Source organism: Canis lupus, chromosome 25 (genome assembly GCF_011100685.1).
Source record: "Canis lupus familiaris isolate Mischka breed German Shepherd chromosome 25, alternate assembly UU_Cfam_GSD_1.0, whole genome shotgun sequence".
Taxonomy (NCBI): Eukaryota; Metazoa; Chordata; class Mammalia; order Carnivora; family Canidae; genus Canis; species Canis lupus.
Genome location: NC_049246.1, coordinates 1,483,660 through 1,499,118, shown reverse-complemented (window position 1 = coordinate 1,499,118; position 15,459 = coordinate 1,483,660). Strand labels below are relative to the sequence as shown.

At 34.5% G+C, this 15,459-nt stretch overlaps 1 protein-coding gene across 5 annotated transcripts in view; it reads left to right on the top strand.

The window, feature by feature from the left end:
* The window catches only part of COG6 (component of oligomeric golgi complex 6), a 149,672-nt gene that overhangs the window by 85,492 nt on the left and 48,721 nt on the right, over positions 1–15,459 (top strand). For 2 of the 5 annotated variants that reach the window (XM_038573157.1, XM_038573156.1), the window contains one exon: positions 9,816–10,219. The exons of 1 other annotated variant lie outside the window; for it this stretch is intronic. In XM_038573157.1, coding sequence (XP_038429085.1) covers positions 9,816–9,963 — 148 coding nt within the window. In that variant the 3' untranslated portion in view covers positions 9,964–10,219. Of the gene's footprint in view, positions 1–5,865; positions 5,903–9,815; positions 10,928–15,459 lie in introns of those variants that run through there. 2 more of the 5 variants (XM_038573153.1, XM_038573154.1) reach the window with 2 other exon arrangements.

The window sequence follows — 15,459 nt, the reverse complement described above, 5'->3', positions numbered from 1 at the left end:
CTTCTAGTACTATGTTGAATAGCAGTGGTGAGAGTGGACATCCCTGTCTTGTTCCTGATCTTAGGGGAAAGGCTCCCAGTGCTTCCCCATTGAGAATGATATTTGCTGTGGGCTTTTCGTAGATGGCTTTTAACATGTCGAGGAATGTTCCCTCTATCCCTACACTCTGAAGAGTTTTGATCAGGAATGGATGCTGTATTTTGTCAAATGCTTTCTCTGCATCTAATGAGAGGATCATATGGTTCTTGGTTTTTCTCTTGCTGATATGATCAATCACATTGATTGTTTTACGAGTGTTGAACCAGCCTTGTGTCCCGGGAATAAATCCTACTTGGTCATGGAGAACAAATTATTTTAAGATTTGTGTGGAATCAGAAAAGACCCCAAATAGCCAGGGGAATTTTAAAAAAGAAAGCCATATCTGGGGGCATCACAATGCCAGATTTCAGGTTGTACTACAAATTTGTGGTCATCAAGACAATGTGGTACTGGCACAAAAACAGACACTTAGATCAATGGAACAGAATAGAGAATCCAGAAGTGGACCCTCAACCTTATGGTCAACTAATATTCAACAAAGCAGGAAAGACTATCCACTGGAAAAAAGACCGTCTCCTCAATAAATGGTGCTGGGAAAATTGGATATCCACATGCAGAAGAATGAAACTAGACCACTCTCTTGCACCATACACAAAGATAAACTCAAAATGGATGAAAGATCTTAATGTGAGACAAGATTCCATCAAAATCCTAGAGGAGAACACAGGCAACACCCTTTTGGAACTCGGCCACAGTAACTTCTTGCAAGATACATCCATGAAGGCAAAAGAAACAAAAGCAAAAATGAACTATTGGGACTTCATCAAGATAAGAAGCTTTTGCACAGCAAAGGATACAGTCAACAAAACTAAAAGACAACCTACAGAATGGAAGAGGATATTTGCAAATGAAATATCAGATAACCGGCTAGTTTCCAAGATCTATAAAGAACTTATTAAACTCAACACCAAAGAAACAAACAATCCAATCAGAAATGGGCAAAAGTCATGAAGAGAAATCTCACAGAGGAAGACATAGACATGGCCAACATGCATATGAGAAAATGCTCTGCATCACTTGCCATCAGGGAAATACAAACCAAAACCATAATGAGATCCCACCTCACACCAGTAAGCATGGGGAAAATTAACAAGGCAGGAAACCACAAATGTTGGAGAGGATGTGGAGAAAGGGGAACCCTCCTGCACTGTTGGTGGGAATGTGAACTGGTGCAGCCACTCTGGAAAACTGTGTGGAGGTTCCTCAAAGAGTTAAAAATAGACCTGCCCTATGACCCAGCAATTGCAGTGCTGGGGATTTACCCCAAAGATACAGATGCAATGAAACGCCGGGACACCTGCACCCCGATGTTTCTAGCAGCAATGTCCACAATAGCCAAATTGTGGAAGGAGCCTCAGTGTCCATCGAAAGATGAATGGATAAAGAAGATGTGGTTTATGTATACAATGAAATATTACTCAGCCATTAGAAATGACAAATATCCACCATTTGGTTCGACGTGGATGGAACTGGAGGGTATTATGCTGAGTGAAATAAGTCAATCAGAGAAGGACAAACATTATATGGTTTCATTCATTTGGGGAACTTAAATAATAGTGAAAGGGAATAGAAAGGAAGGGAGAAGAAATGGGTAGGAAATATCAGAAAGGGAGACAGAACATGGAAGACTCCTAACTCTGGGAAACGAGCTAGGGTTGGTGGAAGGGGAGGAGGGCGGGGGGTGGGGAAACTGTGAGGGAGGCACTTGACAGGATGAGCACTGGGTGTTGTTCTGCATGTTGGCAAATTGAACACCAATAAAAAATAAATTTATTATTAAAAAAAAAGCATGGCCCAACAGTCTGCTACGTATAAGAAATCTAATTTAAATATAAGGATACAAATAATTTAAACACAAAAGGATGGTAACAGGTATACTATGCAAATACTAATCATAATAAAGCTAAAGTAGCTATATTAATATCAGAAAAATTAGACCGCAGAACAGATACCAAAGATAAGCAGGGTCATTTACAATAATAATAGAATCAGTTCATGAAGAAGATATAATTATGTGCATCTAATTGCAGAGCTTCAAAAAACAAGCAGTATAAGCTCAAAGAATTGAGTAAGAATAGATACACTGACAGTTATAGGTAGATATTTCAAAACTGGTATCTTAGAAATTGATAAAAAGTAGACAAAAATATAGTACAGTGTAAAAGAACTGAAAAAATGCCACCAATCAGCTCAACCTAATAGAGAATATCACACACAACTATAGAAGGTAGCATTCTTTTCAAGTGTGTATAAGACATTCACCAGGGGTACCTGAGTGTCTGTCAGTTAACATTGGGCTCCCTAATCAGTGGAGAATCTACTTATCTCTCCCTGCTCATGTTCTCTCTCCGTACCTCTCACACTCTTGTGTCTGTGCTCTCTCTCAAATAAATAAATAAAATCTTTAAAAAATAAAAATTAGAAAAAAAATAAAAGATTCACCAAGCTAATGTAAGAATGAGCAAAAAGGAACTGAAAAAGTATAATCCACTAGTAAATATTCCCATCTATAAACATGATATGCTTATTCATATCTTTTAGAATTTTCAATAAAGTTTTTCTAATTTCTATATGTAATCTCTGTATATTATTGGGTTTATTCCTAGGAAATAATTCTGTGACTATTATAAGATCTTTTATTTTCCAATACCTGTTTTAATTAGATATTGCTGGCACATAGGAAACATACTATATTTTATATGATAATTTTGAATCTGGCCAGCTAACTGGCCAACTAAACTCTATTTTAGTTCTATTAGCTTATCAGTTGTTTAGTTTTTGGTAAAGTCATAGAAGAATAATGAGTTTCACTAATTTTTTTTCAGTATTTATAACTAAACTCATATTGGTTAAGAGCTCCAAGGTAAATAGTAGATGTAATAGTGAATGTGTATATCTTATTTTGAACTTCAATGAAAATGTTTCTGATGTTTCATCATTAAGTGTGATGTTTGCTGTAGATTTTCATTGTTCCAACATAGTCACATGGTATTCTTCTCAGACTGGCTATGTGATATAGTTTATCTAGTAAATTCAATATGCCTTCATTCAGAATTCCCATGGAGCCACTTCATTAAATCTTTACCTAGAAAAAAGTATGGGAGAGGAAACTAGTTACTTTTGAACATCTTCACAGTTACCACTGAACTATCCTATTTGCACTCTTGTCCGCTCCAGCCCCTATGTAATCAATGTGAACACCTCAGCAAGATTGATCCTTTAACTTCACTTAGTCCTCCTAATGAGTCCATGAATTAGGATTTCTTCTTTATAGAAGAGGACATTATTAGAAAGGTTAAATAATTGAACCAAGGGCAAGCAGTTAGTAAGAAGCAAAGCCAAGATTTGAATCCAGTATTTCTGATTCCAAAATCTGTTCTCTTTAACACTGATCTGTACTGTGTTTTTTATATTAGTCCTTTCTATGTTGAGATTATTATTTTTAAAAGAAGCTCAAAAATGTTTGCATGATAGGTAACATTTATGTGAGATATGTGCGCTTGGTGTTATGTAAAATATACCTCTCAAAAAAAATATACCTCTCTTTTAAAGATTTTATTTTTTAAAATAGTCTCTACACCCATTGTGGGGCTCGACCTCAGAATCCCAAGACCAAGAGTTGCACACTCTTCCAACTGAGCCAACCAGGCACCCCTAAAATATACTTTAATTTTACAGTGAATGATAGAAAACTGACCTGGGATGAAAATTGATTTGACCCATTGTTACATCTTTGATGTTTGTATTACATTAAAAGAAAAATCAAGGGGCACCTGGGTCTCAGTGGTTGAGCATCTGCCTTCAGTTTAAGTCATGATCCCAGGGTCCTTGGGTGGAGTCCCACATCAGGCTCCCCAGAGGGAGCCTTCCTCTCTCTCTGCCTATGTCTCTGCCTTTTTCCCTGTGTCTCTCATGAATAAGTAAAATTTAAAAAAAAAAGAAAAAGAAAAAGAAAAATTCTTTAACCAATCTATTCTTTATAAATATATTATCATCTTTTCTTTTTAATTTTTCAGGCTTAAACTGTTAATGCCTTCTTTTCTCCTATGATGCATTTGATTGCACTGTTAACTGTGGTTCTGTAATAAAGCCCAATTTTAGTGATCACAGAGCCTGAATGTTGAAATAAGCTATTTTTAGAAATGCTAGGTTTATGGTAATGATGAAAATTGTGTCATGTTGTTATGGCAACCAAAATCCTAAAGTACTGATTAATGACAAGCTCACTGATTCTGGAAGTAAGTTCATTTCTTATCACAGCTAAATGCTTTCAGTAATTATTTAAAATGTTTTGTGAACATGTTTTAAAATGGATGAAATTTCCATTTAGTTATATATTAGTCTTTATTGGTATTTTTGAGATTCATAATACCAAATTGTTTATAACTGGACAAATTGAATTTCTTAATACATGGTATTCTGATTCATAAGAAAAATATTGCCCTTCTGTACAATTTTATAACATCCTCATCTTCTCCTTCATTTTTTCCCCTTTTTTCCAGTAGTTAATTAACTACATGATTATTATCTTCGATATATGATACACTGATGGATAGCAAACTGCTTTTAGATATAAGAAAGACTTTTTGAAACTTGAAAATAGGGCAGATTGGGTCTGGAAGAGCAGTATGTCCTTTCCATGTCACACTGAAGCATTGTTAACAGACCCTTCAAGAATTATTTAATTATTTGGGGGGATGGATCATTTCGATGCTCTGCTTACTGTTAATTAAATGCCCCGTACTTCCTCATGTCCTGTGTAATATTTTTTTTTGCTCAGTGGAACATTAACCCATTTTGTGTTTAATCTCTTTTATTCTAACCTGCCTTTCCAAATGCCTGTAAATGACCAGTTCCTCAAAATGTTCTGTGAACCAGCTTTAGCATCTTAATAGCTTCCTCATTAATGAGTTATTAAAATTTTGACATTCTCTCATTCTTCATTTGTATGAATCATGTTTTTATTTTTTAAAGGTCTGTTTAACTATGAGGATTATTAAACTGTCCAAAGGCCAATAGAGCACCACCTAATAAATTACTACCTATGAAATTTTCCTGGTAGTAAAGAGACCAAGAAAGTTAGTGATCTAACTTTATAGATGATCATAGCTTACATTCAAATACAATTTTTTCCCTTTCAGCCCTTTTTACATATCCTTTGGTCATGTGAAAAGCAGGACTGAACTTTAAATTTAACCTACAGAAATCATTCTAAGCAATGTCTACAATAGCCAAACTATGGAAAGAGCCCAGATGTCCATCAACAGATGAATGGATAAGGAAGATGTGATACACACACACACACACACACACACACACAATGGAATATTACTCAGCCATCAAAAAATTGAAATCTTCCCATTTGCAATGACGTGAGTGGAACTAGAGGGTATTATGCTAAGGAAATAAGTCCATTAGAGAAAGACCATTATCATATGATCTCGCTTATATGTAGAATTTAAGGAACAAAACAGAGGATCATTGGGGGAGGGAGGGGAAAAATAATACAAAATCAGAGATGGAGACAAACCATAAGAGACTTTAAAGTATAGGAAACAAACTGAGGGTTCCTGGAGGGGAGGTAGGTGAGGGGTAGGGGTAACTGAGTGATGGACATTAAGGAGGGCATGTGATGTGATGAGCATGGGGTGTTATATGCAACTGATGAATTACTGACCTCTACCTCTGAAACTAATAATACATTATATGTTAATTAATTGAATTCAAAATAAAAAAATAGTTCTAAAAGTACTCTTTATCCACCAGCTATGGACTTGACTGTGATTGATCAGAATACAGTGTATAGATCTGAGGTGGATGCCCATGCTAGCACCGGTGCTCAGCATATACCACTGAAAAAAATACTGCTTTTTTTCCTGCCTATACACGAGGTAATCAGGGGATAAGCACATTTGAAGTTTTCAGAAGCACGTGACTGATAGGATTTGTTGGTGATTTTGTATTTTGTTACAGAATACGTGAAACTTCTGTTTTGAACGTTGGTTATTTGTCACTATATGATCACCATTATTTGAGACTCTATTTCTCTTTTTTTAAAGATTTATTTATTTATTTATTTATTTATTTATTTATTTATGAAAGAGAGAGAGAGAGAGAGAGAGGCAGAGACACAGGAGGAGGAAGAAGCAGGCTCCATGCTGGGAGCCCGACGTGGGACTCGATCCCGAGACTCCAGGATTGCACCCTGGGCCAAAGGCAAGCGCTAAACCGCTGAGCCACCCAGGGATCCCCGAGACTCTATTCCTTAAATGATATTAGTGAATAATTTGGGCCAAGACACCAGGAAGGCAGGCAGGCAGACAGATAAATATACAGACACATGCATATATTTTTTAAGTTAAAGATATATACTAATTGGATAGTAATTAGCACTACAAATAAAAAGAGGAGATAGTAAAATGGCAAGAAAGTAAAACTTTCCTCATCTCAGAGTGTATGTAAAAGTAAAAATAATTATATACAAATAACTGATATGCTTATTATAAATCATTATTTGAGGAACCCAATTACCCAAAATAACATGTATGTATGTATGTGTATATGTGACATATGCATACATTTGTATGTGTATAGATAGGCACATAGAGGTTTCTTTAAAAAAAATAACAGGTTATTAAAATGCTTTTAATCCTCAATGGAATAATTTAAGAGCTAAAAGTACCTTGTAAATATTATCAAGCTCAATGTTTTGCCTTATAGTAGTGAAATTAGTCCTAGAAAGGCTAAATTACTTGTTCAAGGCAATAGTAATAAGTGGGAGAGCTTCAACTAGAGTCAAGGTCTTCTGACAGTAATCTTCATCACTGTTCCGTTTCATCTCTATAATAGTTCACTAGAAAAAAGTTGTTGAATATGAATGTGTAGACCTATACCTGGCTTTGGAGATGGTCATGAACTCTTATATTTGTTCAGAAATGGGGAAAATCATTATCAGTTACAGTTCCTGCTCTTATAGTTTGGATTTGACTCCAATTCACTTTGGAGAATTTCACTTTCCATTGCCTTTCTTTCCTGGTTAGCTTTAGCAGCTAGCTGACAGGCCATTTCTTTTCCCTTCCCTTTATTCACCCCACTACATGAAAGACTTCTGTTCTCCATGAGCTCTGGTATCTTTTATTTTGTTCTGCATAGGCATGTTTCCTATCTTGGTAGTTTCCCAAACTGAGGGACAGAACGAGAAACCCTGTACTACTAAACACCAACACTGAAAATAAACTATAACTCTTACTTGGTCTTATTGGCTTGATTTTATTTATTTATATCTTAGCAATATTGCTTTATTTTTGTTTTCTCCATTGCAGATTTATAATGATGTTTCTGCTGCATTGTGAGCTGTAGACATTTGTGAGCTAGTTTAGCTTATAAACAGAAATGTGCCCTGGGTTATACCTAAACGCCAATAAATTAAATTTTTTTTCATCATTTGGACTTGATAAAATTTAAAATTTATTCCTTAGATTTTTCAACAATTCATTCTACATTTACCAGTTACTCTGGATTTTTAAAAATTATATTTAATATTCATTATTGTACTATATTCTGATTTTAAACTTCTCGTGATAGGGAATAGCCTTGTCTCTTTGTGTTTTGTTATGTAGTATATATAAAACACTATGTTCAGATTGAGTATAGGTTTTAGAGTATGAGGTGTTAAGTAATGGATTCTTTATATCCCATCCCCCAGTCTGTCTTACTGCTTTGAGTAAAGAACAAAAAACACTATGTCTAAAATTCATTATTTGATTTGTTGCAAAAATGGGCATCAAATGTGTATTACATTTAACAAAATTTTAAAATATCAGTTTATATTATTTTTCATCTATTTCATGAATGCAAAATAATTTTGCATCATATTGATGCTTTCATTTTTATGTTCAGTTAATTATAGGGATGATTACTCATAGATCTAAAATATCTCAGAGGCTCATCTGGTTAAGTGGATTTCCAAACCAGTTTTTGCCATCCTTTGTTCCAGTGAAAAGGTAGTATAGCTAGTAGTAGTATTCTACTCTACTCAGAGAATTTACTTAGTGTAAGTTCCTTCTACCCACTGCCAGCTTGAAAGCTTTAGCAATTTTTGAGAATTGTCAAGTTGTTTCATCTTTTGAGACCTTACCAGAACAGGGTGTTGATGATCCAAGATCATAAGTATATTTTCCCTCCTCATTCCATCCAATTAATTTTATTCTTTCTTAGCACAGGTACATATTTCCACAGATAGTCTTCCAAGCATCATTTTGGTCATAGACATTCCAAAATGGAATAATTATTTTCAGCTCTAAGGATCAGAGAATGAGAGAGTACGTTTCTACTGAGAATTAAGGACATTTGAAGGTGTGAGAGAGAGAGACAAGCATCCTAGGCAAATGGAGGAATAGTGCAGAGGAATTCAGGTCAATAAGAAAGGGCAGAGAGAACAGTCAGGAGTTGTGTCAGACCTCAGGATTAGAGTTGTGATATGGAGGGTATTAAAGGATTCTAAATGACAGGATGAGGGATTTTGGCTTCTCTGAAACCAGAGAAACTCCTTGAAGGAAGGGCCTGGGTGAGGGAGAGACAAGATAATAGGTATGCTTTAGAAACATTAATCTAACAGCAGTGCTTATGATAGATTGATGCAGAAGAGACTAGATATTTTTTAAATATTTTAAATATTTAAATATTTAAAGAGAGACTAGATATTTTTAAAATATTTTAAATATTTAATATCTAGAAGAGACTAGATATTTTTTAAATATTTTAAATATTTAAATATTTTTAAAATATTAACTAGAAGAGGGAAGACCAGATGGGAGCTTTTTCTATACTCCATACAAGAGTTCATTAGGGTCTAAACTGAGGTGATGCAACATGGTTATGCTGCTGACAGAAATAAGAAACAACAAAAAAAGTAGGCTTGGGAGTGAAGCTTGAAAGACACATTTAAATTTAGTTGTAAAAATCAGAAAAGACAGTATTTTTATCACTAGGTATATCACTATACCTATAGTGATAAAAATGAATAGAAGTAGCTGAGAATGACAAGAAGTAAATGGCATGAGAACATGGAGTTGATGCAGATTTTATGAACCTGGTGCTATTTTTTCTAGTCAGATCTTTAAAATTTTACTTCAGTTCATTTAAAACTTTATTCTTTTATGTGCTTATGTAGAAATGCTTTTTGTAGAAAATGCTGGGACTTGTTGGAGGCAAGTGTCACATTATTATAACCTGATAATATAAATAGATAGGAATCTAAAGTGTGGTTAGTAAGGTAAGAGCTATTACTGAAAGGACAGTTTACTGTAAGTTATTCTGAGATTTAAAGTATTGATAAATATGAATGATGATAAGCCTCGTTCTTTAAGGTTAACATGTCATCAGTCATGTTTGCAAAATCAGTACATTGATGGTAGGTCACAATTTTTGTTTCTTGTCTAGTAATCCTTCAGATTACTAGAACATAACACAGTCCTTCAGAATACTGGGAACATAACACAGTCCCTGCCCTTCTGCAACGATAAACAAATAATGAATATAAAAAGTATGTTTGATCCCCAAACCAAAGTTACTTTTGTAGTTGTACAATGATTTCTTTATAGTATGTATGTGGTAATTATGAAAATGAAATGTATTGATTCAAATATGAAGCTTCTTATAATTCTTAGTATTTCATCTTTAGATTGTGTTTTCACATACTGTTTGTTTATCAATAGAGAGCAAATCATAAAACAGTCTACAGAATTAGTCTGCAGAGCCTATGGTGAAGTGTATGCAGCTGTGATGAATCCAGTGAATGAATACAAAGATCCAGAGAGCATCCTACACCGATCGCCTCAGCAAGTGCAGACACTCCTCTCCTGATAATCTTACTTGAATGTGTGAGCAAAACATTGCATCCCTAAGACTCTAAAGGTTTTCTTGTTCTTTAGTCTCTTAATCTTCGCTTTGAAATGTGATGGTTACGATTTTGTTTGTATCATAACATTGTAGGTCCAATAATTCTTTTCTTTGATCACAATAACATGGAAGTAAGTAATATAATTTCAACCTGAGTTAGTGTTGCTCTGTATCTGCTCCTTATGTAAAGATGATCTGTTTTCTGTGAGCTACCTCCCCAGCTCTGCAGTTTTCTGGAATATAAATGTATGGGAAAAAGTAGTATGAGAGATTTGATTGATTTTTTTTTCTTTTACAGCATTAGTTCCAAATTAATCATACATAAAAAAAATTTGTCTAAACTTAAGAATTAGTACAAAGATGTGGCATAATGTCCCTTTTACCTAAAGATTAAGTTGCTTTCTTATTAATGTGAGTAGACATATTTAAAATGAGCAGAAATATATACTTAGCAAAAAAGTGGGAAAAAAGAGAGAAGTCATTTAAACAGAGTGGATTTCACTCTGTATACTCTGGACTGAATTCAAGGTGAAGTTCAGCACTTCAAAAGGATTTTAGGTATGTAGGCACCCTGTGCTGCATGTAAATCTGGTGTTTAATGATAACTACATGTTATATAGTATGAACTCTAAATCTAACCAACTACAAATTTTACCTGGTGTTCAAACAAAGAAATAATGATCTACTTTAACACCATAGGAAAAATACTGAGTAGTAATTGCTCATTGACAGTGTATCTGTCTCCCTGGTGACCCCTCACAAAGAATGATTTGGACTCTGACTTTCAACCTCTACGTGTAAGATTCAGAATCACTGTGTTGTTAAAAAAAAAAATTAGGTCTCAGTGTGTTTAACGTGACATCACTTTGTTGGTAAGATTTCAGGAATGACTCTTATTAACAAAATATCTTAGTTTCTGGTAAAACTATAAAAAGAGGTGAGTCCCTAAATTATAAATGAGAAAACTGAGGCATAAGGAAAAAATGGACAAGGCTAAACTATTTTGCAAAGTAGTAAGATAAAACTAATATTTATATAACATATGATGTATAACACATTAGTATTTACAGAACATGACCTATTCATCTACCTGAAATTTATAATTGTTTATATTAATATTCTTTTGGAGTAAGAGCAGTTATTTATCACCTCTTTTGGTGTAATTCTGTGCTTTTAGTCTTTTTCCTTCATGAGTATGTGTGATATATATAAAAGATAGAAAATAAAGTATGGTATAAATCAAGAGCTTAGGGACGCCTGGGTGGCTCAGTGGTTGAGCATCTGCCTTCGGCTCAGGGCGTGATCCCGGAGTTCCGGGATCGAGTCCCACATGGGGCTCCCTGCAGGAGCCTGCCTCTCCCTCTGTTGTGTCTCTGCCTCTCTCTCTCTGTGTCTCTCATGAATAAATAAATAAAATCTTTAAAAAAAATCAAGAGCTTAAAGTTTATATAATTTATTTCTATAATGAAAGAAAAAGATTGCTACCTTACCATTAGTGAATCCCTTTGTGTCTTAGGGAAAAGGTGTATTTGGCTATTTACAAAGTTTTCTTAAAATATTAAAACTATTTCTAGAACAGTGGTAATTGCATTGTATTTTTATACATCTCACTAGTGTGTTTTTGAAGTACAATATAGGACCAAATTGAGATAACCAGTGGAAGATTGATGAGCAGAATGTGGTATCAATATTATCTTGAGTACTAGGTCAAAATAAAAGATTATAAATGCTAATTCATGAACACAACACTTATATTTGCTATATACTTGCTGGTTTGCATTTTGAGCTTTTTAATGTGGCATAAGTATAACCTTAGAGAATAACATGTCAGCCTTTTCTTAGAGAAAGATATTTTCCTCACAGAAACCTCTGGTTAAATTCCTCAGTTTCTTTCTTTGAACTTGAACTAGAACAGGTAAATATTACCTGAGAAAAATCACATAAATGGACTGAGTGACTTTTTTTAAATTCATGATCACAATCTTCAAATGGCACTCAGTTTCTGCTCTCTTTGCTAAACTCACCTCTCCACTTTTCAAGATGACCTTTCTGCCCCCACTCTTAGTTAATGACCCTCATAATTCATGGAGAAAATCGAAGCTGCTAGATTAATCTCCCTTACTTTTCTACCTTCAAATACTGCACTCATCTTTTCTGCCTTTTCTCCTTTTGCACTGGAGACAATGTCCCTCCTCCTATTCTCTAGATTCCATTCTCTCACCTTCTCAGAGACTTTTCTCTCTGAGTTATCTCTTCATTTTGCTTCAACAACTTCTGACCTTTCTATAACATTATTCTCAGCATACACGGTGCTCTAGTGTTGATAATGTTTTTTAAAAACTCTCCACCTTCCAGATTCCAACACCTCCACTTCTCAGCTTCTTTTTGTGGTTGTTGACCCATGCTCTCGTGTACTTCCATTGCCATTGTCTTTAAAATATTCCAGTGCAGCTTCAGCCTCTCACCACTACAGCAAGCCTAATGAGATCTTCCTAATGTTTTATGTTGGCAAATCCAATGGATTCTTCACTATCCTTATTTGAAATACTGTTTTTTCCCAGGCTTTAATAACACAACTTTCTGCTAATTTTCCTTTTACTTCACTGGCCAAACCCATTTTTGACCTCCTTCTCAGGTTCTTTTGCCTCTTATGTATAACTTCTAAAAGTTGGCACAACTTTTAGAGACTAAAGAACAAGAAAACCTTTAGAGGATTTGATCCTGAGATGTCTTTTTTCCTCCCCTTAGGATTCATTACCTCAGCATAGCCTAGCTGTTCCTGACTGCCATTAGCTCACATGTTCTCAGATATATCCATATAATGGAATATTCTACAGTAGTGAAAAATGAATGATTTTCAAATATATAATATTTAAGAAAAAAGAAAGCTATATAGAAAATGTAATGAGTCCATTTATAGAATTTTTTATAAAAAGTAAAAAATTACACATTGTACATCATGAGTACAGACATGGTAAAGCTATATGAGGAAGGTACAGGAAATGATTAATACAGAATTCAAGATTATCTCTGGGGAGGGAAACATAGGATCTGTTGAGTTACTAATGAATGCTCTCTTACACTGGATTGTTGGTATATGAATGTTCATTTTTTTAATTCTCTAAAATTTACATATATGTTACATGAACTCTTATCTGTATATTTTATAATTAAAAAATATTTTTTAAAAATATGCTTAGCTGAGACCTAGGGTAAACTTAGAACTCAATATATGTTAGCTAGTTTTTTTAAATTACTCTTATTAAACACATTTATTAAGTACCTCCTAGAAGCCAGGCTCTGCGATAAGCACCATGGTTTTAAAAGATCACTGAAATGTGCATCTGTCATTGAGGAGTTCCCTCTCTTTCACAGAGATGGTCACATGTATATAAGTAAACATAATGCAGTTTCATAGGGGGTTTGTTGATACAGGCAAGCAGGAAGAATGAACTTAGAACATTCTCTATAACAGCCACATGTAGGTACTTGACGTTACAGAGGCTGATAGCACAGAAAAGAAAGTTTTAAAATACAAGTGTACATTTTTCATTCTGACAATCATAGTGACATTAATTAGCTATTTAGTTAAGATATAAAATTGTATTATAAGATGAGGACATCAGTAAAAATGGTAGATTAAGGAATTCCAAAATTATGCCTCTCCATAAAAGCAACAATAAAACTGGCCCCCAAGAACTGTCAAAGTCAGCTTTTTTAGAATTCAAGAAACCAGATAACAGCAAGTCAGGTTTATACTTACAAAAAAAAAAAAAAAAAGTTGGATCTTCGTTAGTAGAACAGCATGTTTTGTGGTTTTTTAACTTAAGCTAGCCCTGTACCTTGTCCCCAAGTTCAGCAGTAGCCTTAAATTAATATCCCACATTTCTGGTACTGGAGAGAGCAGAATGGATCTTTTTCATGAAAATTGTCTTTATCTGTCTCCCTGCAAGATCCGTGTTCTAAAAGCTTATCTTTATTTGCCAAACTTGGAACTTTCCCAGCACTAAAGTCACTACCCCAGGATGAGGGGAGTACATTGCTCCCTGAAGCAGTGGATAACCATAGGGACAAACAATAAGCAAAACGCTTGGGAAGAAAGGTCAGCAGTGAGATATCCATAAGGACGTTAAAACACCCTGACATATTCCTGGCAGAAAGTTATGCATTGTCTAGGACTGAGCATGCCCAGAAAATGCCAGAGAGACCCTAAGCTCTCGCCTCTGGCTACATCTTGAAGGCATGCCCCAACAACATTCACTCAGAACATCCCAGCAAAGACTGGGAGATTCTTTTGGTTCCAGATATTTAAGGAAATCTCTGTCCAATTATTAGCCGAATATGAAGCTAATGGGCCACTTTAAGTGGTCACATACAACAGAGAATTGACAATTGTGTAGGATTAGTTCATAAAAATCACTAAAGCACACACAATAGCAACTACAAAAAGCATCAACAACAGCAAACTCTAAGGTGAGGGTTGAGAGAATCTGATTTCCCAGTGTCAAAATGCCCATTTTTCAAGAAAAAAGTTGGCAAGGTATCCAAACAAAGTACAACCAGTATACAGAAAAAAAGAAAAAAGAAAAAAAAACAAAAACAAAAAAAACAAACCCAAAGCAGTCAATAGAAACTGTCCCTGAGGAAGCCTAGATGTTGGACTTAATAGACAAAGACTTCCATCAGCTGTTTTAAATACGTTCAAGGACTGAAAGTATGAGGATAGTGTCTCACCAAATAGAGAATATCAATGAAGAGATAGAAATTGCAAAAAGGATGTTTTTATAAAGTTATAAACTTATAAAAATTATAACTTAAAGTCATAATTTTATAAAAATTATAAATATCTCTTCTGGAGTTGAAAATTATAACTGAAATGTAAGAATCCAGTGTAGGACTTGAACAGATTTGAACAGTTAATAAAAATAATCTTTAAATTTGAAGTTAGATCAATGAAGATTATCCAATCTGAAGAGCAGAAAGAAAAAAACGATAGAGAACAGGGCCTGAGAGACCTGTAGGATATTATCAACAACATTCACACAATAAGTGTCTCAGAAGGAAAAGAAGGGAAAGAGGGCCAAAAGAGTATTTGAGGAAATATTTGTAGTAAATTTACAAGTTAGTTGAAAATTTTAATATACACATTTAAGAAGTTCACCAAGCCCACACATAAAAATACACCAAGACACTTCACAATCAAATTTCCATAAGCCAAAGACTAAGAAGGGAACTTGAAAGCAGCAAGAAAGAAAACTCATCATGTACATGTGATTTGCAATAAGATTATCACAGTTCTCATCAGAAACCATAGAGGCCAGAGAACATTAAGTAATATATTCAAAGTGCTGGAAGAACAACAAAACTGTTAACTTAGAATTAATTCTATACCCGGCAAAACTGCCTGTGAAAATACACACAAAATTAAGACAATTCAGAATAAACAAAAGCTATCACACT